The 25298-nt window shown below is 43.8% G+C and overlaps 1 protein-coding gene across 1 annotated transcript in view; it reads left to right on the top strand.

Annotated features, from left to right (window-relative positions):
- LOC137377424 (titin homolog) overlaps positions 1–25298 on the top strand; it is a 138104-nt gene that overhangs the window by 70532 nt on the left and 42274 nt on the right. The window contains exon 8 of the mRNA XM_068047003.1: positions 12256–12397. Coding sequence (XP_067903104.1) covers positions 12256–12397 — 142 coding nt within the window. The remainder of the gene's footprint in view (positions 1–12255; positions 12398–25298) is intronic.

Below are 25298 nucleotides of genomic sequence, written 5' to 3'. Positions count from 1 at the left end.
GTGTGAAGTGATACATTTTGGTAGGAAGAACGAGGCGAGGCAATACAAAATAAAGGGTGCAATTCTAAAGGGGGTGCAGGAACAGAGGGACCTGTGGGTATATGTGCAGAAATCATCGAAGGTGGCAGGGCAAGTTGTGAAAGTAGTTAATAAGGCATACGGGATCCTGTGATTTATAAATAGAGGCATAGAGTACAAAACCAAGGAAGTTATGCAGAATGTTTTGAAACACTGGGTCAGCCTCAACTGGAGTATTGTGACCAATTCTGGGAGCTACACTTTAGGAAGGATGAGAAGGTTTTAAAGAGGTTGAGGAAAAGTTTTATGAGAATGGCTTGAGGGATGAGGGACTTGTTGAAAAAAAAACCTCTGGTGATAAGGTGAGTACTACTAAAGTGTTTTTTAAAATTCAGTGTAACTTATTAAGGACTTTAGATTGTAGTGGGTAGAACAAGGCCCCTAGTGTAATTAGTATTTTTTAATTAAGGGAGTAACTAACTTATCTAAGGGTAAGTCATGGCAGAAGAGCTCAGCCCCGTGATATGCTCCTCCTGAGCTATGTGGGAAATCAGGGATGCTTCCAGTGTCCCTGACGACCATGTATGCAGGAAGTGTATCCATCTGAAGCTCCTGGCTACCCGCATTACAGAGCTGGAGCTGTGGATAGATTCACTGTGGAGCATCCGCAATGCTGAGGATGTCATGGATAGCACGTTTAGTGAGGTGGTCACACCGCAGGTAATGGCTGCACAGGCAGAAAAGCGATGGGTGACCACAGGATGGAGTACTAGGCGCAGGCAGGTAGTGAAGGAGTCCCCTGTGACCATCCCCTTCTCAAACAGATATACCGCTTTGGATACTGTTGGGGGGAATGACCTCCCAGGGGAAAGCAGCAACAGCCAAGTTCGTGGCACCACGGATGGCTCTGCTGCATAGCAGGGGCGGAAAAGGGCTGGAAGACCTGTAGTGATAGGGGATTCTCTCGTAAAAGGTGCAGATAGGTGTTTCTGTGGCCGCAAACGTGACTCCCGAATGGTATGTTGCCTCCCTGGTGCTAGGGTCAAGGATGTCTCGGAACGGCTGCAGGACATTCTGAACGGGGAGGGTGAGCAGTCAGAGGTCGTGATACACATTAGTACCAACGACATAGGTAGAAAGAGGGATGAGGTCCTGCAACAAGAATTTAGGGAGCTAGGTAGCAGATTAAAAAGCAGGACTTCAAAGGTTGTAATCTCTGGATTACTCCCTTTGCCACGTGCGAGCGAGTATAGAAACAGGAGGATAGAGCAGATGAATGCATGGCTGAGGAGATGGTGCAGGAGGGAGGGCTGTAGGTTCCTGGATCATTGGGTCTGTTTCTGGCAGAGGTGGGACCTGTACAAGTTGGACAGGTTGCACCTGAACCGGAATGGGACCAACATCCTTGCTGGGAGGTTTGCTAGTGCTGTTGGGGGGGTGGGGGGTTTAAACTAATTTGGCAGGGGGTTGGGATACAGAGTGGAGGTACAGTAGGGGGTGAGGCACACCAAATAGAGAAGAGAAACTGAATCAGTCTGGAAGGCAGAGCAAATATAGACCTGTTAAGGCACAAGTGAAAAATGCAAGGCTGGATTGCATATACTTTAATGCAAGGAGTCTTACTAATAAGGCAGATGAATTGAGGGCATTGATTAGCACATGGGATTATGATATTATTGCTATCACAGAGACATGGCTGAGGGAGGGGCAGGACTGGCGACTCAATATTCCAGGGTATAGAATCTTCGGGCGTGATAGGGGAGGGGATAAAAGAGGAGGTGGTATTGCACTGTTGATCAAGGAGTCAATTACTGCAGTAAGGAGGGATGATATCTTAGAAGGTTCCTCAAATGAGGCCATATGGGTAGAACTTAAGAACAAAAGGGGGGCAATCACTTGGCTGGGCATGTACTACAGGCCTCCAAACAGTCAGGGAGAGATAGAGGAACAGATATGTAAGCAAATCTCAGACAGGTGTAAAAATAATAGGGTAATAATAGTAGGGGATTTCAACTTACATAATATCAACTGGGATAGTCTTAGTGCAAAAGGCTTAAAGGGGGAGGAATTCTTAAAATGCATACAGGAGAGCTTTTTGAGCCAGTGTGTAGAACGTTCGACAAGAGAAGGGGCAGTACTGGATCTAATCCTAGGGAATGAAGCTGGACAAGTGGTAGAAGTATCAGTCGAGGAGCATCGGGGATAGTGACCATAACTCTGTAAGATTTAAGGTAGTTATGGAAAAGGACAAAGATGGGCCAGAAATAAAGGTATTGAATTGGGGGAAGGCCGATTTCAATTTGATAAAACAGGATCTGGCCAAAGTGGACTGGGAGCAGCTACTTGTGGGGTAGTCTACATCAGGCCAGTGGGAGGCATTCAAAGAGGAAATAGTGCAAATTCAGGGCCAACATGTTCCCATTAAGGTCAAGGGTAGGACCATCAAGTCCAGGGAACCCTGGATATCAAGGCATATAGAGTATTGGATCTGGGGAAAAAAGGAGGCTTATGGCAGATTTGGAGCACTGAAAACAGCAGAGGCATTAGAGGAGTATAGAAGGTGTTGGGGGTACTTAAAAAAGTAATTAGGAGAGTGAAGAGGGGACATGAAAAAACATTGGCGGTCAATATAAAGGAAAATCCTAAGGCATTTTATAAGTATATTAAGGGCAAGAGGATAACCAGGGAAAGAGTAGGCCCATTAGGGACCAAAGTGGCAATCTGTGTGTGGAGCCGGAGGACATAGGTGAGGTTTTAAATGATTACTTTTCATCTGTTTTCACTGTGCAGAATGACGATGTAGGTGTAGAGATCAAGGAGGGGGATTGCGATATACTTAAACATATTAATATTGAAAAGGAAGAAGTATTAGATGCTTTAGCAGGCTTAAAAGTGGATAAATCCCGAGGCCCAGATGAGATGTATCCCAGGCTGTTGTGTGAGGCAAGGGAGGTGATAGCAGGGGCTCTGACACAAATTTTCAGATCCTCTCCAGCCACGGGAGAGGTGCCAGAGGACTGGATGACAGCGAATGTTGTACCATTATTCAAGAAGCGTAGCAGGGATAGACCAGGTAATTACAGGCAGTGAGTCTAACATCAGTGGTTGGGAAACTACTGGAAAAAATTCTGAGGGACAGGAATAAGGGCGGCACAGTGGCGCAGTGGTTAGCACTGCAGCCTCACAGCTCCAGGGACCCGGGTTCGATTCCGGGTACTGCCTGTGTGGAGTTTGCAAGTTCTCCCTGTGTCTGCGTGGGTTTTCTCCGGGTGCTCCGGTTTCCTCCCACAAGCCAAAAGACTTGCAGGTTGATAGGTAAATTGGCCATTATAAATTGTCACTAGTATAGGTAGGTGGTAGGGAAATATAGGGACAGGTGGGGATGTTTGGTAGGAATATGGGATTAGTGTAGGATTAGTATAAATGGGTGGTTGATGTTCGGCACAGACTCGGTGGGCCGAAGGGCCTGTTTCAGTGCTGTATCTCTAATCTAATCTAATCTAATCCACTTGGAGAGGCAGGAAATAATCAGGGATAGTCAGCACGGCTTATTCAGGGGGAGATCGTGTCCAACTAACTTGACTGAATTTTTTGAGGAGGTGACGAGATGTGTAGATGAGGGTAAGGCAGTTGATGTATTCTACATGGACTTCAGTAAGGCGTTTGATAAGGTCCCGCATGGGAAATTGGTTAAGAAGGTAAGAGCCCATGGGGTCCAGGGCAATTTGGCAAATTGGATCCAAAATTGGCTTGGTGGCAGGAAACAGAGGGAAATGGTCAAGGGTTGTTTTTGCGAGTGGAAGCCTGTGACCAGTGGTGTACCACAGGGATTGGTGCTGGGACCCTTGCTGTTTGCAGTGTACATTAATGATTTACACATGAATATAGGAGGGTGGAAATTAGAAACTCTAAGAAGAAAAAGTCATTGATAGGCGTAGTCTATAGGCCACCAAATAATAACATCACATTGGGGCGGGCAATAATCAAAGAAATAACTAATGCCTATAAAAATGGTACGGCAATTATCATGGGAGATTTTAATTTACATGTAGATTGGTCGAACCAGCTCAGTCAGGGTAGCCTTGAGGAGGAATTCGTTGAGTGTATCCGTGATAGTTTTCTTGAACAGTATGTAATGGAACCAAAGAGGGAGCAAGCTATCGTAGATCTAGTACTGTGTAATGAGACAGGAATAATTAATGACCTCATAGTTAGGGATCCTCTTGGAAGGAGTGATCACAGTATGGTTGAATTTAGAATACAGATGGAGAGTGTGAAGATAAAATCCAATACCAGGGTCCTGTGCTTGAACAAGGGGGACGACAATAGAATGAGGGAGGACTTGGCTAAAGTGGACTGGAAACAAAGATTTTACGGTGGGACAGTTGACGAGCAGTGGAGGACTTTCAAAGCAATTTTTCAAAGTGCTCAGCAAAAGTATATTCCAGTGAAAAGGAAGGACTGGAAGAAAAGGTGTAATCTGCCATGGGTGTCGAAGGAAATAAGGGAGGCTATCAAATTGAAAAAGAAGGCATACAAAGTGGCCAAAAGCAGCATGAAACTAGAAGATTGGGAAAACTTTAAAGGTCAACAGAAAGCTACAAAATGAGCTATAAAGAAAAGTAAGATGGAACATGAGAAAAAACTAGCACAGAATATAAAGACAGATAGCAAAAGTTTCTATAAATATATAAAACGAAAAAGAGCGGCGAAAGTAGACATTGGTCCTTTAGAGGATGAGAAGGGGAATTTAGTTATGGGATATGATAAAATGGCCGAGGCATTGAACAGGTATTTGTATCGGTCTTCACAGTGGAGGACATTAATAACATGTCAGTAATTGACAAAGAGACGAACGTAGGTGAGGACCTGGGAACAATCATTATTACGGAAGAGGTAGTGTTGGGCAAGCTAATGGAGCTAAGGATTGATAAGTCTCTTGGCCCTGATGGAATGCATCCCAGGGTACTAAAAGAGATGGCGGGAGAAATAGCAGGTGCACTGACGGTAATTTTCCAAAATTCGCTGGACTCTGGGGTAGTCCCAGTTGATTGGAAAACAGCAGATGTGACGCCACTGTTTAAAAAGGGAGGTAGACAAAAGATGGGGAATTATAGACCGGTTAGCTTAACCTCTGCAGTGGGGAAGATGCTTGAGTCTATTATCAAGGAAGAAATAGCAGGGCATCTCGATAGAAATTGTCCCGTTGGGCAGACGCAGCATGGGTTCATGAAGGGCAGGTCATGCTTGACAAATCTTTTGGAATTCTATGATGACATTACGAGCAAGGTGGACAATGGGGACCCAGTGGATGTGGTGTACCTAGATTTCCAAAAGGCCTTCGACAAGGTGCCGCACAAGAGGCTGCTGCATAAGATAAGGATGCATGGCGTCAGGGGTAAAATATTAGCATGGATAGAGGATTGGTTGACTAACAGGAAGCAGAGAGTGGGGATAAATGCTATTCTGGTTGGCAATCAGTCACTAGTGGTGTGCCTCAGGGATCGGTGTTGGGACCGCAATTATTTACAATTTATATAGATGATTTGGAGTTGGGGACCACGTGTAGGGTGTCAAAGTTTGCAGATGACACTAAGATGAGTGGCAGAGCAAAGTGTGCAGATGACTGTGAAACTCTGCAGAGGAACATAGATACATTGAGTGAGTGGGCAAAGGTCTGGCAGATGGAATACAATGTTAATAAATGTGAAGTCATTCATTTCGGTAGGAGTAACAGTAAAAAGGATTAGTACTTGAATGGTAAAAAGTTGCAGCATGCTGCTATGCAGAGGGACCTGGGTGTCCTTGTGCATGAATCGCAGAAGGTTGGTCTGCAGGTACAGCAAGTAATTAGGAAGGCAAATGGAATTTTGTCCTTCATTGCTAAAGGGATTGAGTTTAAAAGCAGAGAGGTTATGTTGCAGCTGTATAAGGTACTGGTGAGGCCGCACCTGGAGTACTCTGTGCAGTTTTGGTCTCCTTACTTGAGAAAGGATATACTGGCACTGGAGAGGATGCAGAGGAGGTTCACTAGGTTGATTCCGGAGTTGAGGGGGTTGGCTTATGAGGAGAGACTGAGTAGATTGGGATTATATTCATTGGAGTTCAGAAGAATGAGGGGGGATCTTATAGAAACATATAAAATCATGAAGGGAATAGATAAGGTACAAGTAGAGAGGATGTTTCCACTGGCAGGTGAAGCTAGGACAATAGGGCATAGACTCAAGATTAGAGGGAGCAGATTTAGGACTGAATTAAGAAGGAACGTCTTCACCCAGAGGGTTGTTAATCTATGGAATTCCTTGCCCAGTGAAGTAGTCGACGCTTCTTCAGTAAACGTCTTTAAAGCTAAGGTAGATATCTTTTTGAACAATAAAGGAATTAAGGGATACGGTGGGAGCGCGGGTAAGTGGATCTGAGTCCACAAAAAGATCAGCCATGATCTTATTGAATGGCGGAGCAGGCTCGAGGGGCCAGACGGCCTACTCCTGCTCCTAGTTCTTATGATCTTGTGATCTTATGTATGATCAGTAAGTTCACAGTTGACACGAAAATTGGTGGTGTCGTAAATAGTGAGGAGGAAAGCCTTCGAGTGCAGGACGATATAGATAGGCTGGTAAGATGGGCGGAGCAGTGGCAAATGGAATTTAATCCTGATAAGTGTGAGGTGAAGCATTTTGGGAGGACTAACAAGGCAAGGGAATATACAATGGATGGTAGGACCCTAGGAAGTACAGAAGGTACTTGTCCATAGATTACTGAAGGCAGCAGCACAGGTAGATAAGGTGGTTAGGAAGGCATATGGGATACTTGCCTTTATTAGCCGAGGCATAGAATATAAGAGCAGGCAGGTTATGATGGAGCTGTATAAAACACTTGTTAGGCCACAGCCGGAGTACTGTGTACAGTTCTGGGCACCACACTATAGGAAGGATGCGATTGCACTGGAGAGGGTGCAGAGGAGATTCACCAGGATGTTGCCTGGGCTGGAGCATTTCAGCTATGAAGAGAGACTGAAAAGGCTGGGGTTGTTTTCCTTAGAACAGGGAAGGATGAGGGGGTACATGATTGAGGTATACAAAATTATGAGGGGCATAGCTAGGTTAGATAGGAAGAGACTTTTTCCCTTAGCGGAGGGGTCAATAACCAGGAGACATAGATTTAAGGTAAGGAGAGGAGGTTTAGAGAGGATTTGAGGAAAAAAAGTTTTGCCCAGAGGGTGGTTTGAATCTGGAATGCACTGCCTGAAGGGGTGGTAGAGGCAGGAACCCTCACAACATTTAAGAAGTATTTAGATGAGCACTTGAAACGCCATAGCATACAAGGTTACGGGCCAAGTGCTGGAAAATGGGACTAGATTAGTTAGGTGCTTGATGGCTGGTACTGACATGATGGCAAAGGGTAATGATTGGAGGCTGTTTCCAGTGGTATTCCACAGGACTCAATACTGGGTTCCTTGCTTTTTGTGGTATGTATCCATGATTCAAACTTAAATGTAGGCAGCATAATTAAGATGTTTGTAAATGATACAAAAATTGGCCATATGGTTGATAGTGAAGAAAAATGCTGTAAACTGCAGGAGGTCATGAATGGACTGGTCAGGTGGGCAGGAAAGTAGCAAATGAAATTCAATCTGGAGAAGTGGAGATAATGCATTGGGCGGGTTGGGGGGTGGGTGGGGTGGTGGCCAAGCAAGGCAAGGGAATGCACAATTAATGGTAGAATACTGAGAAGTGTAGAGGAGCAGAAGGCCCTTGAAGTGCACATCCACAAATTCCTTAAGATAGCAGCATAGGTAGATAAGGATGTTAAGAAGGCACACGGGATACTTCCCTTTATTAACCGAGGCATTGAATATAAGAGCAGGGAGATTATGCTAGAATTGTATAAAACACCAGTTAGACCACAGCTGGAATACTGTGTACTGATCTGGGCACTGAAACACAGGAAGGATATAATTGCACAGGAGAGAGTACAGAGGAAATTTACAAGGATGTTGCCAGGACTAGAGAATTTTAGCTATGAGGAAAGATTGGATAGGCTGGTGTTGTTTCCTTTGGAACAGAGGAGGCTGAGGGGAGATTTAATTGTGTATAAAATGATAAGGGTTTTAAATAGAGTGGATAGGAAGGATTTTTTTCCCATAGCAGAGAAGTCAATTAACCAGCGGGGGCTGGATGTGTGGGGGCAGGGGGAGATGGTGGCATAGATTTAAAGCAGAAGGATTAGAGGGGAGTTGAGAAATTTTTTCACCCAAGGGATGGTGGGGGTCTGGAACTCACTGCCCAAAACGTGGTAGAAGCAGAAACCCTCATTTCATTTAAAAATATTATTTGGATATGCATGTGATATGCCGTAACCTACAAAGCTGTGGACCAAGAGCTGGAAAGTGGGATGAGGCTGAAGTTCTTTTCAGCTGACACAGACTCGATGGGCCGAATGACCTCCTTCTATGTCATAAATTTTCTATGTTTCTACATTAAAGAGAATAAATGGATAAGATGGAAATCAGGCCTGAGAGGAAGTCCAGACTTCTCCAACCACTACCCGCACCTCCACCACACCCTCCAGAGAGGAAAGGTATTGTTTGAGGGGATGGATGGTGACACAAACTCAGGGGAGGGCACCTTTAGCTCATACCACCCAGAGAAGAAAGGTATTGTTTGAGGGGATGGATGGTGACACAAACTCGGGGGAGGGCACCTTTAGCTCATACCACCCTGCTCCACTGAGACGAAATTTGGGATATCAGGAGTAGGAAGGTATACAAATCAGGGCACCCTCCTTTCCTTTGCTGATCCAACTCCATCACCAGTACCCTCCCTGTTACCCATCCTTCATGCCCTCCTCCCCTGTTCCCTTCTCTTACCGCCCTTCTTCCACTCCAAGTCCCTATCCTCCTGCTTTCCATCTACCCTGTCCTCTACCCTCCCCTTCTACTCCACACTTCCTCTCTATATTCCTCAATCTTTAACCCCTTTCCTCCTCCCCTCATCAGCTTCCTTCTAACTGCCTTTCTTCCCTTTATCCCATTATTCTTCTCCCCATTAAGCCTTATTGATCTGAATCTGCATCTGGTCTTGACTCCATATGCAATTCCATGCAAGATTAACTAATATATTGCATATTTATGGAACCTTGAACAATTATTCTCCTTAAACTTTCCTTCCTTTTAAACATATAAGGCACAGATAAGGCTGCAGCATTTGCATCCATCTTCAGTCAGAAGTGCCAAGTGGATGATCCATCTCAGCCTCCTCCCGAAGTCCCCAGCATCACAGATGCCAGTCTTCAGCCAATTCGATTAACTCCACATGATATCAAGAAACGACTGAAGGCACTGGATACTGCAAAGGCTATGGGCCTTGCCAACATTCCGGCAATAGTACTGAAGACCTGTGCTCCAGAACTTGCTGCACCCCGAACCAAGCTGTTTCAGTACACCTACAACACTGGCATCTACCTGACAATGTGGAAAATTGCCCAGGTATGTCCTGTACACAAAAAGCAGGACAAATCCAACCTGGCCAATTACCGCCCCATCAGTCGACTCTTGATTATCAGTAAAGTGATGGAAGGCCTCGTCCGCAGAACTATCAAGCGCCACTTGCTTAGCAATAGCCTGCTCAGTGACACTCAGTTTGGGTTCCGCCAGGGCCACTCAGCTCCTGATCTCATTACAGCCTTGGTTCAAACATGGACAAAAGAGCTGAACTCAAGAGGTGAGGTGAGAGTGACTTCCCTTGACATCAAGGCAGCATTTAACCAAGTATGGCATCAAGGAGCCTAGCAAAACTGCAGTCAATAGGAATCAGGGGGGAAAACCCTCTGCTGGTTGGAGTCATATCTAGCGCAAAGGAAGATTATTGTAGTTGTTGGAGGTCAATCATCTGAGCTCCAGGACATCACTGCAGGAGTTCCTCAAGGTAGTGTCCTAGGTCCAACCATCTTCAGCTGCTTCATCAATGACCTTCCTTCAATCATAAGGTCAGAAGTGGGGATGTTCCCTGATGATTGTGCAATGTTCAGCACCATTCGTGACTCCTCAGCTACTGAAGCAGCCCATATCCATATGCAGCAAGACCTGGACAATATCCAGGCTTGGGCTGATAAGTGGCAAATGACATTCGCGCCACACAAGTGCCAGGCAATTACTATCTCAAACAAGAGAGAATCTAACCATTTCTGCTTGACATTCAATGCCATTACGATTGCTGAAACCCCACTATCAACATCCAGGGGGTTAACATTGACCAGAAACTGAACTGGACCAGCCATATAAATACCATGGCTACAAGAGCAGGTCAGAGGCTAGGAATCCTGCGGCGAGTAACTCACCTCCTGACTCCCCAAAGCCTGTCCACCATCTACAAGGCACAAGTCAGGAGTGTGATGGAATACTCTCCACTTACCTGGATGGGTGCAGCTCCAACAACACTCAAGAAGCTTGACACCATCCAGGACAAAGCAGCCTGCTTGATTGGCAACCCATCTACAAACATTCACTTCCTCCAACACCAACGCACAGTGGCAGCAGTGTGTACCATCCACAAGATGCACTGCAGCAATGCACCAAGGCTGCTTAGACAGCACCTTCCAAACCAGTAACCTCTATCACCTAGAAGGACAAGGGCAGCAGATGCATGGGAACACCATCACCTGCAAGTTCCCCTCCAAGCCGCACACCATCCTGACTTGGGACTATATCGCCGTTCCTTCAATGTCGCTGGGTCAAAATCTTGGAACTCTGTTCCTAACAGCACTGTGGGTGTACCTACCCTACATGGGCTGCAGCGGTTCAAGAAGACAGCTCACCACCACCTTCTCAAGGGCAATTAGGGATGGGCAATAAATGCTGTCCTAGCCAGCGATACCCACATCCCATGAATGAATAAAAAAATACACAGATAAAGTATCCAAGTTCAAATGGCTGTCTTGGTTGACATTTATACTTAAGATTCTGTTGGAAAGTCAATCTGTCAGATCTGGTTGGAACATCTAGATGTGGAGCAAAGTGATGAAAGACTATCACAGAAAATGATCCTTACCAAACCACTCATGGTTGACTTCTGGAACAATAAATCAGATGCTGCAATTGTACTCTCCCATTAACTCATTATCTGTGTCCGTTGACTGGACAAATATGGAAAGGGAGGAAATGGAACAAAATGATAGTTCTTCTAAATAATCAGAGTTAATATAGTATCATGTTTTTTAGTAAACAGAAATGCCACATAGTATATGAAGTATATTGAAGTATATCTACAATAAAACCATGTGATAATGATGTTACGGCCACGTGGTGAGGGATGTGGGTGGTTCCCACTGTTCAACTCCCACCTGACTGCAGCAAGTGTTTTTTGTTGTTGGGGTTTTGACCCATTTGTGTTTTATTTGTCAAATATACAGACAGCGACAGGTTTTCTTTTCGGTTTAAAAACAGAAGATTAATTATTTATTGAGCAATATGCCTTATCCCGAAATTGTCGCAACCACACCCACTCACGCATTCACTCGCATACACACAAGAGACAGATAGAGAGGAAAAAGGGTAAGTGGTTTGAAGTGAATAGGTGTTTGGGGTTCACAGTAAACATGTTGAATTTTCTCAGGGGTCAATTTCTCTTTAGTTGCCAGCCTAGGGTGATTGTAGATTTATCTGTTGTTTGAAAGTTCAGTTTGAAGATGGGGGATCTCTTCCAATTACTGCTGTACAAGTTGAAATGTAGAATTCACAGCAGGGAGCCTTCCTTTTGGCTTGTTGTATTTTCTCCCAGCTCTCAGCTGGACAAGCTTTGGTGATGCTTTTTCCTGGGTCTCTCTCTTTCTCTCTCTTTTTCTCCAGAGAGCTACCTTTTAAGCTTAACAAATCTCTCACATCTTGCTTCTGTTGCGTGACACAGATCTTCCTCCCTATGGTGACCGACAATGGCCCAGGATATGGCTACTTTGTACCTTCTTTGTTTCCGAAGAACCCATTCAATTCAAAAATGTCTCTTCATGGGTTCAGGATGGATGCAATTGACACCTCTTAGCTTTGGAATGTATTCTTTTGTTTGTATGAGACAGTAAACAGTTTGAATATACAAGCCAGGTCTTTTGACCTTTAGCAGCTATTTTGAAGCACATTGTCCACTTTTTCTTAAGTCCATTTTTATAACTCTTCAGGTTGAGTTCTTGTATTTTCAGTCGCTGCACTTTATGGGAACATAACGATAATATATCTTATTTTTATAGAGACAAGAATCATTTGAAAGGAAAATGGACCATCAAATTCAAAAACTGCATGAATTTATTGAGCGACAAGAAGAGTACGAACGATGCAGAAGGGATGGCGGTGAACACGGAGATGGATTTGGTCAACCCAGCACTAGAAGAGGTGACAATTCTGGTTCCAATCCCCTACCTTAGAGTCCTATCCGCATCAACCAGAATAAAGTGCATCATGGTTTGTTTAAAATGGTGCCAGCCAACTATATCTCTGTTTTTTAGAAATTCCCTTTGATTTGTGTTTAGTTAGTTTGTGATTTTCTAATGAATGCTTATAGCTGCAATGCTAATAACCTTTAGCACTTTTACATTGATTGATTGAGGATACTTTCTGTTCAAGATATAAATGACAACTTTTGTGGGCTCCAAAAAATGGGGAATAAGCTTCTGGGACTTTTGCAGTGATAAACAAGGCAAGGATTAACAAAAGCAAAACACCACTGAAACTAGAAACCAGAAAAAAAACAACCAAAAATTACAGAACAGTTAGCAATTCAGGTAACATTTGTAAAGAATGGAAAGTACTAATACTGCAACCAAATCTGAAGATATTACAAATGAGCAGTTTATAAGAAGGAACAGAATGAGGAGGGAAGAAAAGAAAATGATACACAAGTGAAGGGAAGGAATGAGCTATAAAATAGTTAGAAGAGTAACAAAGAGGCATGATCAGAGAAATTAGAGACACAAAAGATATGTATGAGACCCAGAGTATGTATAAATAGTTAAAGCAGATTAACTAAATTAGAGAGGTTGAGTATGAAGACCTGGCAATATGGTGTAGGTTCCAGTATTCCCTGCATTAAGTGAAAGAAAAAGATAAATCAATACCAGGGGTGCAGATCATCTCACTGACAGATAATGGCAGATCTCCATTCCTAGCACCCAACCACTCCCTGCCCCAATCCCGGAAGGGTTGGTACATCCATCTTACTTTGCCAGCACATACTCTTATAGAGAAAGTGGAAGCTGAGGTTATTGGAGTCAATAATTAAGGCCTGATGTCTGCAAAATGCCTAGTAGAAAGATGTCGTGCTGTTCCTTGAGCTTCACAGGAACAGTGTGGAAGGTCACGATCAAAGAGGTCAAAATGGGAGCAAGATGGAGAATTAAAGTGGCAAGTAACAGTGACATTCATTTGCACAGGAACAAGAGCAGGTTTTACAGGTGAAGGAAGAATGGAATAGGGAGTCACAGAGGGAATGGTCCATTCACAGTGCTGAAATGGGAAGAGAGGGGAAAATATGTTTTGTGGTGAGACTCGGTGGTGAGGACAAGGGGTCCCCGTCTTGGTTCTGGAAGGGGGAAGAGGGGTGAGGTCTAAAGTACTGAAGGGTTGGACTCGATTGAATCATAGAATTACTGACTGGTTACAGCACAGAAGGAAGCCATTCAGCACGCCATGTCCATTCCAGCTGTCTGTAAGAGATACTCAGCTAGTCCCCCTCCCCTATCTTTTCCCCAAGGTCTTGCAATTTTTTCTCTTCAGATAATCATCCAATTCGCTTTTGAAAGCCATGATTGAATCTACCTTCACCACACTCTCAGGCAGTGCATTTGCCTCTGGTTCCTTTGCCAATCACTATAAATCGGTGTCCTCTGGCTCTCAACCTTTCTGCCAATGGGAACAGTTTCTCCCTATCTACTCTGTCCAGACCCCTCATGATTTTGATCACCTCTATCAAATCTCCTTTCAACCTTATCTTCTGTGAGGTGAACAGACCCAGCTTTGCCAATCTATCCTTGTAGCTGAAGTCTCTCATCCCCAGAGCCATTCTTGTGAATGCTTTCTGCACCCTGTTTTGTGAATGCTTTCTGCACCCTATTCCAATGCTTTGACATCCTTCCGAAAGTGTGGAGCCCAGAATTGGACATAATACTCCAGTTGAGGCCGAACCAGTATTTTATAAAGGTTCAACAGCACTTACTTGCTTTGGCAAATTCGATAATTATCTCAAGAGAAAAAATTGCAAGGCCTTGGGGAAAAGATGGGGTAGTGGGACTAGCTGAGTATCTCTTACAGAGAGCTGGCATGGATATGACGTGCTGAATGGCTTCCTTTTGTCCCTCAATTTATGCATAGAAAGCCCCAGGTCTGTCTGCTCCTGCATCCCCTCTAGAATTGTATCCTTTATATTGCCTTTCTTTATTCTTCCGACCAAATTGTCTCACATCACACTTCTGTGCATTAAATTTCATCTGCCACGTGTAAGCTTATTCCACCAGCCTAAGTCCTCTTGAAGCCAATCACTGTCTTCCTTACAGTTTACAATACCTCCAAGTTTTGTGGCATCTGCAAATTTTGAAATTGTGCTCTGCACACTCAAATCTAGGTCATTATTATAGATCAAGAAAAGCAGTGGTCCTAATACCAACCCCTAGGGAACCCCACTAAATGGGCTGGATTTTATTAGTGTACCGCACTCCGCGGCGGTGAAAGCGGCGCACTTCTGACATGGAAGGGCCGCCGCACAGCCCCCGCGATATTACATGTCGGGGCTGACTTAAATAGAGGGGGCGGAACAGCTGCCCCCCGATGACATCATCGGGGGAGGACTCCTCGAACCCGGCAATGGCACCGGCACCACTATGCAGGTGCCGGTGCCACTTTTAAAGGGTTTCAAGCCCTGACAGTTGATTTACAATTTTAAAGGGACCAGCACTTGAAATGTTAATAAAACCATTAAATTCAACATGTAAGCACTATTTCCACACCGCACCCCCCCCCACCCCCAGTAGTCACAAAATATATTTATTTCCCTTTCCCTCACCGAGAAACCATTATTGACAGGCCTGGCCTTTAAATCCCAAACTTTTCACTCTTTGCCCTTCAGCCCCTTCCCACCATCCCCACAGCCAATAAAAAATGTTTTCCCTGCTCCTCCACCCCTCCCGCCCTGAAGATTTTGTTACTCCCCCTCCCCACCAGGTTCTCGCCTCGGAACTCCAGTAATATGCGGAGGGCCCTTCTTGACGTCGGGGGTCGAGGCAGGCCTCTCCCTGCAGAATCTTACAGGCCCCCCCCGCCACAACCCATGGCGTGAGATGCTTGTAAAATTCAGCCCAATAGCTTCCTCCGTTCCGAAAAACAACCGTTCACCACAACTCTGCTTGTTGTCACTCAGCCAATTTCGTATCTACTATCCCTCCTTTATCATCGGCTTCAACTGACAAGCCTGTTACGTGGTACTTTATCAAATACCTTTTGGAAGTCCATGTACATCACATCAACTGCATTACTCTCATCAACCCTCTTTGTTACTTTATCGAAAATCTCACATCAAGTTAGTTAAACACTATTTGGGGGGTAATTTTATTCTTTATCTAGTGTCAGGTTTGGAGGCAGAGAGAGCATATAATTGGGTGGGATAGTGGCAAGGGGGATCCCACTACCTTCCGCCCTCCGCCAAAAGTAAGGCCGGGGTGGGAAGGCCTGTGAATGGCTTCCCGCTCTGCTAATTGGTGTCCTTAAGTGGGCAATTAATGCCACCGCAATTAGCTGAGTGGCAGGAGGACCTGTTGCTGCATGGGAAGCACGGCAAGAAAAACTGTGGGTTGCTTGCCGGCTCTGGGGAGGGGTAGGGCTCATTAAAAGACACAGTATCTGAATAAGGGACCCGACCTTGGGAAGGGGGGACGCACTGGGAGCCACTCCCCTAGCCTTGCTGCCAAACGCCCTACAATAAAGGCCTGCTACCTGACGCAAACCCGACTGGACCTGACAACATGTGTCAGGTCGGGTTGGGTTGCACTTCCGGGTCCGGCATTTGGGTTTGGGTCGGGCCAGGTCGGACATACTATTATCACAGGTAAGTGGCTGTTAATTTAATTTTTGGACTAGAAAGGTAGTTTTGTTACAGTTATTTTAAACTTGTGCAGATCAGCAACAAAGTGAAAAACGGAAGGTTGGGTCGGGTCGGGTCGGGACATGCGCGGGAAAAAATGGAAGGACTCGGGCCAGGTTGGGCTCCAGTCGGATGTGGTTCTGTCGGGCTTGGGTTGGGGTTTTTTTTTTGCAGACTCGAGCAAGCCTTTACCCTACAACCTTCTCCCCCATGACCCCCACCCCGCGAAACCCCTCCTGCCCTGACCTACCTGTGACCTGGGTCCAGCGCCTCTTCTAGGCCTCAGATGGGTGCTGCACCAGCAGCAGCCACCAGCTCCGTGGTGGCACTGCTCAGTTAAAGAGCTGCTGGCCTCTAACTAGCCAACAGCTCTCAGAGGGTGGAAACCTCCAATGGGGGCTCTTGATCCTGTGGAAGGGCTACCACGGTCCAGTTGTGCCTATTTAGCACTTGATTCAGTGGGCCTCCCAAAGAAGGGGTGACGTGGGGTTCTTGGTGGCACTTTTGCTGGAGGTTGAGACCCCTATCACACGGATAAAATCCTGGCCTTGGATTTAACAAATACATGCTAGCTTTACTTAATTAATCCACATTTGCCCAAGTGACTATTCATTTTGTCCTGGACTATGATTTCTAAAAGTTTTCCCACCACTGAGGCTAAACTGACTGCACTGAAGTTGTTGGTTTATCCTTACACCCCTTTTTGAACAAGGGTGTAACATTTGCAATTCTCCAGTCCTCTGGCACCACCCCTGTATCTAAAGGAGGATTGGAAGATTATGGCCAGTATGCTTGGAAGCCTCTGATCCAGTTCTGGTGACTTAACAGCTTTAAGTACAGCCAATATTTCTAATACCTCCTCTATCAATTTTTTATCACATCCAGCGTCTCAACTACCTCCTCTTTCACTGTCACTTTGGCAGCATGTTTTTCCTTGGTATAAACAGATTCAAAATAGTCATTTAGTGCCTCAGCCATGTCCTCTGCCTCCTTTCAAAAATGCTCTTTTTGGTCTCTAATTTGCTCAACTTGTCCTTTGACCATCTTTTTATTGAAGACTTTTGGAACCCATTTTCTGTTGGTTGCCAGTCTTTTCTCATACTTTCTCTTTGCTACTCTTATTTCTTCTTTCACTTCCCCTCTGAACTTTCTATATTCAGCCTGGTTCCCACTTGTATTTTCAACTTGACATCTGCCATATGGACCCTTTTTCCTGATTCATTTTACTCCAACTCTTTTGTCATTCAGGGAGCTCTGGCTTTTGTTGCTCTACCTTTCCTCTTCATGGGAATGTATCTCAACTGTCCCGTTGTTAAATTACAGTTTTTCCTGATAATCTTTGATTCCAGTTTACCTGGGCCAGATCCATTCTCACCCCATTGAAATCGGCTGTCTCCCAATTAATTATTTTTTACTCTGGATCGTTCTTTATCCTTTTCCATAGCCATCCTAAGCCTTATGATACTATGTTCACTGTCCCTTAAATGTTCCCCAAATGACACTTGATCCACTTGTCCCACCTCTTTCTCTAGAACCAGATTCAGCAATGCCTCCTTCCTCATTGGACTGGAAACTTACTGATGCAAGAATTTCTCCTGAACACAGTAACTCCATCTCTGCCCTTTACACCATTATTGTCCCAGTCTATATTATGATGAAGTCCCCCATTATACTCTATAGTTTTTGCACCTCTCTAATTTCCTTGCAAATTTGTTCCTTCATATCTTTCCCACTAGTCGGAGGTTTATAGAACATACCCAGTAGTGGAATGGTACCTCTGTTGTTTCTTACCTCTAAGCAAGTAGATTCTGTCCTGACCCCTCTCGGACATCCTCTCTCCAGCACTGTAATACTATCCTTAATCAATTCTGCTACCCCTCCTCCTTTCTTTCTTTCTCTACCTTTCCTAAAGACATTGTAGCTAGGAATATTTAGTACCGAGAACTGCCCTATTTTGAGTGACGCCTCAGTTATTGCCACATCTTACTCCCACATGGCTACCTGTGCCTGCAGCTCACCCACCTTATTTACCACATTCTGTGCTTTCACCAATATGCATTGTAAACTTAATTTAGACCTTATTGAATTCTGTCTTACTCTGACCCAACCTAATATCTTACTATTTTTCACTCTAGTGCTGTTTGTCTGTCTCAATTCTTTCCACACCTTATTTATCCCTTTCTGATGTTACCTCCTGGTTCCCATCCACTTGCCAAGTTAGTTTAAACCCTTCCTAATAGCACTAGCAAATCACCCAGCAAGGACCCGGTATACAACAGAGGAGGGCAACCTCAGCTGAAGAAAAGGAGGACATTTCAGAAGCTTTGGTGTGGAAGGTGAAATCAGTGCAGCAGATGTGATAGGGAGGGAAAACCTGGGAGAAGGAAAATGAATCCTTGCAGGAAGTGGAAAGGGAAGAAGTATAATCAAGATAGTTATGAGAATTGGTGGACTTGTAATAGATGTCAGTGTAGAGCCTATCCCCAGAGATGAAGATGGATACGTCCAGAATGGGAGGGGAAGGGAAGAATCAGAGTTGGAGCAAATTTAGGTATGGAAGGGATGGTAATTAGAAGCAAAATTAATTGAATTTGCTGGTCGTGAAGAAAAGAGGAAACAGCCACTTCAGCAGGAATGTCGAGAATTGTAGTAACTTTTTTGTTTGTTTATTACAATTGTAATAACATTCTTACAATGCAGAAAGGATGATTAATTCCTGAAGCCGAAGAGGATGACAATTAAGAGGAGAAAGTTGGCTCTCTATCTCCTCAGCAGGAGGAGAGGGAGGTGCAGTAAGTGATATAACAACATGCAGCCAAAGAAGGTATATTTCAATTAAACAAAAGTTGTACAGAAAAGTAAAAATCTTTCCTTCACACCACGCACTGGCCCCCCAAATTCCCAGTTGACTCATTAATATCTGCATTTTCAAAGTCATATCTTTTCTTAGTAGCAGAAGTCTCATATTCTTACACATTATCTATTCATTCACTACATTGAAGTCCATGAACTCAATTATCACTTTACTGTACTATATTTTCCATATTATTGTTACACAGATCCAAGCGAAATGTTGATGCTGGATACAGATTCTTTTCTTGATAGTCGGTTTATTCACAGAATGCAGCATTACATATCTCTGCCTCCTTCCTTCCCGTTTGTGCCACAGCAGGCTCTCTCTATGAGCTATATTATTTAAACAATACCCTTCACCTGTGTATCTTTAACAACATATTAACCCACCATGAACAGATTCGCCTTTCTTCAAACTAAGACTTTACAACATGCTTAAATAATTACCAAGCAACCAAAGAAAGAAAAAATGTTTTTTCATATTTCTTACAACTCATCATATGCACAATCCCTCTTCTAGGACCTGCAACAATTTCTTGGAGCAAGCATTCCTCTTTGTAAAACAGTCCGATAATTGGTGACTTGCATCAACCCATTTTATCTTAGAGATCTCTTTTCTCTCCAACATTTCCTTTTATACCAGCAAAGTCAATCCTTAATTTTTTCTCAGTGACACTCTTAGTTGAATGAACATTATTCCATAGAGAATGTTTGTACACATAGCATTTGATGGGCAAACCTTTCTCAGAATGCCCCTTCAAAATTTCCTTCAAAATGTTAGATAAGTAAAATCCCATATCGAAGTAGCTTCTACTAGCACCAGTGTTTCTGCAGCTAGGTTACTTTTAACTACCCTTTTTATTTTCTTGGCTTCCCAGACCAAGGGACAGCACTTTCCATTTTTCCCCACCAAGAATATGATAAACACAGCTGTATTTGAACATCCAACAGGAAGATTGGCATGAGAAGCATCACTAAAAAGGATTAATTTCATATCTTTCGGATTACCTAGGGCTGGAAACTTGAGTATGCATTTCTCCAAATTTAATTTCTTTAATGTTTTATTTGCCCTCAAAACCTCCTCAATTATAGTGTGTTTCATCATAGCACTAATTTTCAATATGTCATAATTGGCATCAGGTCTTGTCTGAGTACATAACCAGTTTAATTGTCAAATCAAGCTTCTTAACTGCTGTGTTCCTTCTTTAGATGCAAGATCATCTTTCTATGACAACCTGGCCCGATTTATTGGGATACGATTAACAATTTCTAGATATGATTGTTGATTCAACGTTATTCACAACCTATTCTGATCAATGTCTAATCCTATATATTTATAGGACCCGAAGCCTGACTTCCAATCTTAAATTCCCTTTTTAACTTACATATAACCAATTGCTCAAATTTCGCAGAACCTCCCCATAGAAAATCATCGACATGCATCATAAAGATGCCTGCGGGTTTCTCTTTGTGATACCAGTAGGACATTGCTGGACCTGTTTTCAGCTGAATACAGCCTACTTTCAGCAAGACAGACCTAACTGAGAAATACCATACTGTTGACACATCATTCAATCCATAAACACATTCGTTTAATTTCCACAGCTTCCCTTCTACATCACTCGCTTCTTTGGTGGTTTCAAAAACACGTCTGAAAATTTTCACCCTTCAGAAATGTGGCTTTTATATCAATCGACTTATATTCCAATGAGAATGTGGCTAATAGAGCTAAGAAAATTTTTAAGATTACTTTTCCCGCTGTGGGGGAGTCCACTCTAACTTCTTGACCACGAAGCCTCTCTTCAAAACCCCGAGCCACGAGTATCGCTTTAGCCTTATATGTCCCATCTGAGAGTACTTTTTCCGTACATATCCATCTGTGTGATAGGCTGGCTGTCCCCTATCTTGCACTTCTGAATAGACACTAAATTCCTTCCAACTTTGTTTTGCCTCTCATTAATTTTTCTTCTAATTTGTTTACAGTCGCCATAACTTCCTGATCATAAGGACTTCTACTTCTAGTAAGTAGTGTTCCTAGATTGTTCTGTAGTCCTTGTTCTTTTGCATAGACTAGTCAAGCTACAGCCTCTACTTGCCCTCTTATGGACTACTGCTACAGGATCTCTCCTTCCCATGATCAGAGGTTCTGTTGTCAGTACGTGATTGTTTCCTAGTGCCAGAGTCATTTCCAGACCCACTATGGAGACTCGCGCTGCATTTTCTTGCTTTCCACTGTTGTGAATGAGGCGTGAGGAGTGCACTGTCTTTCTCTATTTCCACTTCTCCACAGGCCACAACATATATGGATTTAAAGTCTTGTGCTATTAGGAGACTTACAATATGCCGTGATGGTGTCTTCCAATACTTTTTGCATATATCACATTTTTCACTAATCTCCTCAATAAGCTTTGTGTACTCAACCACACCTGCATCCTTTATTGACAAGTGAGATGAGCAAATTATCGACGTAACTTTAAGACAATTTGCTTTTTGTCTCAAACTCTTATCACCTGATGCCATTGATACTTCTTTAACATTCTTATTAGAGATGCTAGGTTTTGTTAAAGGGATCCAATAATGTCCTACTTGGGTAAATTGCAAATCTATTGACTTTCCAAAGACAGTTGCTTTTTGATATTCCATGTCCAATTTTATTTGTGCCTTTTTCATGGAAGGCATATTTAGAAGCAAGGGTATCTCACTAGATACCACAACTGTACTACTAAAGTGACTTACTTCAGCTATTCTGCACGGAATAGCCACCCTTTTCAGTGACCTCAATGTGTTGTCATCCCCAAACCTGAAGCAAGTAGAACTTCCAAATTCCCTGACCTTACTTTGATCCATACTACCGAGTGAATCGAAATAAGATTTCAACCAATCCATTCCACATACTGTGGATGTGCAACCACTGTCCAACACGGCGCAATTAAATGAATCTGTGACTAGTACACTCATTACTGGACTGAAGCTTCTTGTGACCAGTACAATTCCCTCAGACTGATCAATATCATCATTTTTCGCTTCCGAACCTTCCGTGACATGTGTTGCCTCGAAACCCTTATTGTTCCAATTTGGACAATTTACTACATAATGATATTTCAAATCACATCTGAAACACCTGTTAATAATTCCCTGGGCATTCCAGGGGTTCATTCATCTGTTATTGTTACTCCGTTCCTGTTGTCTGCCCAATCTGCCAAAAATGTCTCCATCCTCATTTCTTTTGTTTGTGATTCTTTTGCTGTATTGATGCCTGCGCTCCATATCTGAACGATCTCGAAATGCTGCTACCATCAAGTCCTCCATCTTCTGTGACGCCGTTGAATGTCCCATTTGTGCCATGAAAGCTGCTGGAAATGAGCGCTTTCCCAGGATTTTTTTAAAGCATCAGACACCTAATCCAAAAGCATGTCTCTCTGAGGATCTCACTCCTATTAAAACCAGGAGCCTATCCATGTGTAACACTTTAGCACAATCAAACAATTTGAAAGCGAGCACTGAACAAGGAATTTTCAAATGGAATTTTTGCGATCTATTATATAGTGTGTTAAATTCCATGATGTATTTCTCTCTGGAATAACCATCCATCTTTCCAGATTTATTAAAGTCTGACTACACCTTTTATGCATTTAATAGATCATCTTTCTGATAAATTTTATCCATAATGCTCAATAGAAGCTCCAAACCTTCCTCAGTGTCCAAGTGACAGGCCTCTAGCTCACAAAATACTTTGTACCTGACCTTGCTTTTGTTAGGAAGTGAAAATGCGAAGGCCATACGTTGTTTTTAGCAAGGACGTAACCCGCGTCCACATATCTACTTCATTGGTCAAAAGGTTCAGATTTAGAGAACATCGGTGGGAAATCATACCTTAACACTTTCCACTTGGTTTCAGCCATTCTTCTCAAACATAACTCAGAATAAAACTTTCTGTCTGAAAAGAAAATTCTTAGTGCTGGATTTTGTTCCTAGCCCAACATCAGGTAACGTGGCAGGGGACATGGGGGGGCTGGAGAATCGGAGCGGCAGCGGCACACCACAGAACCCGACATTGGGGTTGCCGGGCCCAATCTTCCCGGCGTAGGAAAGTTCCGTGGTGGCCCCTCTGCCACTCTGCAACGGGACCTGAGTTTGCAAATTTTTAAATTGCATCTTTGCATTAATTAAAATGTAATCTGCAGTGATCTTACCTTCAATTCACAATTTTCAACGTGACATGTGGCACTCACTTTCCCAACCAGGGAGAGCTGGCGCCACCGAGGTGGGGAAGAGGTCAACTCTGCATTCTGTTGTGCGCGGGGGCGGCGGGAAGGAGTCAACTCTGTATTCTGTTGTGTTTGAGGGGGTGGGGGAAGGGGGTCAACTCTGTATTCTGTTGTGTGGGAGGGCGGCGTGAAGGGGTCAACTCTGTATTCTGTTGTGTGGGGGGGGGCGGCGGGAAGGGGTCAACTCTGTATTCTGTTGTGTTTGGGGGTGTGGGGGAAGGGGTCAACTCTGTATTCTGTTGTCTCTGGTGGGGGAAGGCGTCAACTCTGAATTCTGTTGAGTATGTCGGGGGGGCGGGGGGAAGGGGTAAACTCTGCACTATGCTGTGCTGTTTCCAGGGTTGGCAGCCTTTTAAAAATGGCACCAGCACCTGCTCCTTCATCAGGTGATGCCATGAATGGCATCGCCGAGGCTGCTCCCGCCATGTGATGGAGAGGGGCAGCCGCTGTGCATATGCTAAGTAGCCGCTGGACGCAGGATCGCAGGGGCGCAGCAGCGTGGAGCCCATGCATGGCAGCCACCATTTTCTTCACCTGCCACCGCTCCCAGTGGCAGGAGAACTAGATCCAGCCCTTAGTTTCTAATCTTCACCTTTAGGCAGCCATCTTCTGCTACCATGTTAAATAGATCTAAGCCAAATGGTGAAGAATGAGGATAGACACAGATTCTTTTCTTGATAGTCAGCTTATTTACAGAATGCAGCATTACATACCTCTGCCCCCTGCCTTCCCCCTTGTGTCCCAGCATGCTCTCTCTAAATCTGCTCTAAGTCCTTAATTAATCAATGCCCTTCACCTATGTATCTTTAACAAGATAATTAACCTACTATTAACAATTATAACAGTTATTTCAGAGAGCCTCTACTACTACTTAGTATTGTATTTACCTGTTATGTTCTTGATTTTTACTAACTCATGCTCCTAACCTCTTACTTCTATGTTGTTCTCTCAGAGGAATTGGAAGTTGAGAGGTGGGTAGCTGGGACATTTCCACTGGAGCCTTTGAAGACTGAGGTGACTCTTATCTTATTGAAGCTCCTATCCTCAATGGTCCCACTTCCAGTATCCTTTCTTTTGTTTAGTCAAGATGTGCTAGGCCCAGAACTGAAGATTCCTCTTTCGCTGGCTTTCAATCAACCTTAAATTAGTGGACCTACTGCCACTCTCATGAGAGACAACAACATCTGTTACCATGCTGTTGCCCACTGATGCTACCAGTTGGTATGAGAACAAACTGAATAGTCTTGAAAGCTCTCTGACACAGTTATGTTTTGGATGCCTTCAAGCCATCTATTGAGGCAATTGCTGCTGTCACTCCAGAAGCCCCCATCGTCCTTTGTACCCCCTCTTGATGCTTTGTTGCCATAGATACCTACACTTTTCAGGATGTTCAGCACAGAATGAGAAACTTCCTTTATTGTGCTGCAGATGCTTGCAGTGGATTTCTCCTACTTATTGATCATCTCAACCGTAAGCATGAAAATTGTCCACACTGCCTGCACATGAGATTAATGCTCCTCAATCATTCCTATTTGAAGATCCGGCCCCTGAGATCTGTATCCATTGGGATATCCAGTTCCTAATAGTGTGTCTTTGGGCTGATGCTGGAGTACATAAAATACCATGGTAAGGTTAGTGAAAATGGGCAGCGGTTATGCAAAATGAAGTATCCAGTTGCTTCTGACAGGTTTTCTCTTCCTCCAATTCCAATATAATGTTAAAAATACAAAGATGTCTTGAGCTATATGAAAAATCACATACATCTTTGCAGAAATGTTGCTGTCAGTGCCTATTTAAATGCTTCAGTATTCTGCATGAGCTGCAACAAACTGTGTCTTCTATTGCCCTACATTCAATTACCTGTTCCTAGAATTTTGCCTTCTACTTTTCAGCTCCCATAGTCTTTCATGTTCACATTACAAGGAGCTACAAAGTTTTCCTAAGTACAAGGTGCTTGTTCCTCCACCAGATGGGTTTCTTTATTTCTGGTTACATGCAACCTTTCTCTTAAAAAGAAAGAATACAGTAATGAAGAAACCTAAGT

This window comes from Heterodontus francisci, chromosome 15 (assembly GCF_036365525.1).
Source record: "Heterodontus francisci isolate sHetFra1 chromosome 15, sHetFra1.hap1, whole genome shotgun sequence".
Lineage (NCBI taxonomy): Eukaryota > Metazoa > Chordata > Chondrichthyes > Heterodontiformes > Heterodontidae > Heterodontus > Heterodontus francisci.
The sequence above is the reverse complement of the archived record's forward strand: the minus strand, read 5'-3'. Positions and strand labels throughout refer to the sequence as shown.